The 2,074-nt window shown below is 66.1% G+C and overlaps 1 protein-coding gene across 1 annotated transcript in view; it reads left to right on the plus strand.

Moving 5' to 3' along the window:
• CFAP45 (cilia and flagella associated protein 45) overlaps positions 1–2,074 on the plus strand; it is a gene marked incomplete in the record, with an annotated part of 10,767 nt that overhangs the window by 788 nt on the left and 7,905 nt on the right. Inside the window, 1 exon segment of the mRNA XM_021376503.1 lies at positions 1,929–2,056. Coding sequence (XP_021232178.1) covers positions 1,929–2,056 — 128 coding nt within the window.

Genomic DNA, 2,074 nt, shown 5'->3' on the forward strand with positions numbered 1-2,074 from the left:
CCCAATCTTTTAGAGGAGCGGAAGGAACCACGTCACCGCCATCGCCTCCGCTCCGGGCTCCGTCCCCAGCGCTCGCTGTTATCGCGGCGTTCCGACATTCCTGCAATCATTAACGGGCTTCATGGAGACGGAACCCGGCCCGTTCTCCCGGCCCTGAGGTTGGCGGTGCCGAATGCCGCCGTTATCTGTTGGCACCGCTGCCGGTGCCCGGCCCTGTAATTACACAGGGAGCTGATAGCGGTGATGGATGAGAAACGCGCCCGGCAGGCAGCGAGCAGCCCTGCCCAGCTCGGCCCCTGGGGGCTGTGCCCCACTGAGGAGTGTGGGGCGGGCACGGGGCTGGTCCTGGTCCTGTACCCACGGCCGTGGGCAGCTGCAGAGCCTCAGATTTGAGGAGGAAATTCGTTATTCAGAGGGCGATGGGTTCCTCGCAGCCCAGAGCTGGGGGTGCCCCAGCCCTGGAGGTGCCCGAAGCCGTGGATGGGGCTCTGGGCAGCCCGAGCTGGTGGGGGGCACCCAGCCCATGGCAGGGGTGGGGCTGGGGGGCTTTGGGGTCCCTCCCAACCCAACCACGCTGTGATCCCATGGTTCTGTGATCTTTGGGGTCCCTTCCAACCCAACCATGCTGTGATCCCGTGGTTCTATGATCTTTGGGGTCCCTTCCAACCCAACCACGCTGTGATCCCGTGGTTCTATGATCTTTAGGGTCCCTTCCAACCCAACCACGCTGTGATCCCGTGGTTCCATGATCTTTGGGGTCCCTCCCAACCCAACCACGCTGTGATCCCATGCTTCTGTGACCTTTGGGGTCCATCCCAACCCAACCGTTGCATGGCTCCATGATTTGGGGTATCATCAGTCACCTCAGTCATCTCTACCACGTCTGTAACCCATGGAGAACAGGAGGGGTGCCCGAGGTCTGGAGGAGAGCCAGTGTCCCTCCAGGTTTCACTGGGGGCTCGGAGGAGGCCGGTCGGCCTCACCCACCACCACCCCTGGGAAAGTGATGGGACAGCCCATTCCAGACGCCATCTCCAAGCGTGTGGAAGAGGAGGAGGTTATCAGGAGCGGCCAGCATGTGTTCACCACGGGGAAATCGTGCCAGGTGGACCTGGTGGCCCGCCAGGATGTCCTGACCGCGGGGTGGGTGGCGGCAGAGCCGTGCTTGTTGTGCAGCGTGACTGCAGCAAGGCTTTGGACGCTGCCTCCCGTGCCATTCCCTAAGGAGCCTGCTTGGTGGGGTTGGATTTTGGGGTGGCTGGGGGTCCCTTCCAGCCCCTATGGCTCCGGGATTCTGCAATCGGAGCAGCACAGGTGGATGTTGGCGGTGTGTTCCCAGGAGGCCGGGAACTGGTTCCAGCTCAGCTGTTTGATATTGTTTGATAGCAAACAGCTGCGGGAAGGAGAGCACGCAGCTGCCTGCACCTCCGGGGGGGGAGGGCGGGGGGCTGAGGCTCCTGGGAGCGGTGGCGGGGCTGGGAGCCGCTCCCGTGCCCGCGGGGGGAGAGCATCCCGTGCTCCCCATACTGGGATGGGGACCGGTGGGTGGGTGCCCTCATCCCAGCCAGGACCTGGGGGCGGAGCGGGGTCCCCTCGGTAGGTGGCAGTGTCACCTCGAGCACGGGGACCTGCGGCGCAGCGCGTGCGCTGGGAGCACTGGGCGGCGGCGGTGGGACCTCGTGTTCCCCCGTGGGGGTTTTTCCTGAAGTTCGGGGCATTTTGGGGGGGGGGAAGGAAGGAAGGAGGAGGGGGATTTCTGTTTCTGCCGCCGACACGCGGCTCTGTGTGCCCCCCCTCCCCGCCTGCCCAAACCTCTGACCTCGCGGCGCTGCGATGGGGTTCGTGCATCGGTTCCCGACCCCTGCCCCTCTGCCCCCGGGGGGGACGGGGCCGTGCCGGGATCCATGGGGCCGCGTCGTTTCTTGCAGCCCCCGGCGCCCCACGGCCCCATCGTGCTCCTGCGGGATGCGCGCAGCGCCCCGAAATCAGCGCCCGGCGCCCAGCACCGCCCCGCCTCCATCCGCCTGCTCGGCAAGGACCTCGTCCGCCGCCTCGTGTGAGTCAGCCCCGGGGG

Source organism: Numida meleagris, chromosome 24 (assembly GCF_002078875.1).
Source record: "Numida meleagris isolate 19003 breed g44 Domestic line chromosome 24, NumMel1.0, whole genome shotgun sequence".
NCBI lineage: Eukaryota > Metazoa > Chordata > Aves > Galliformes > Numididae > Numida > Numida meleagris.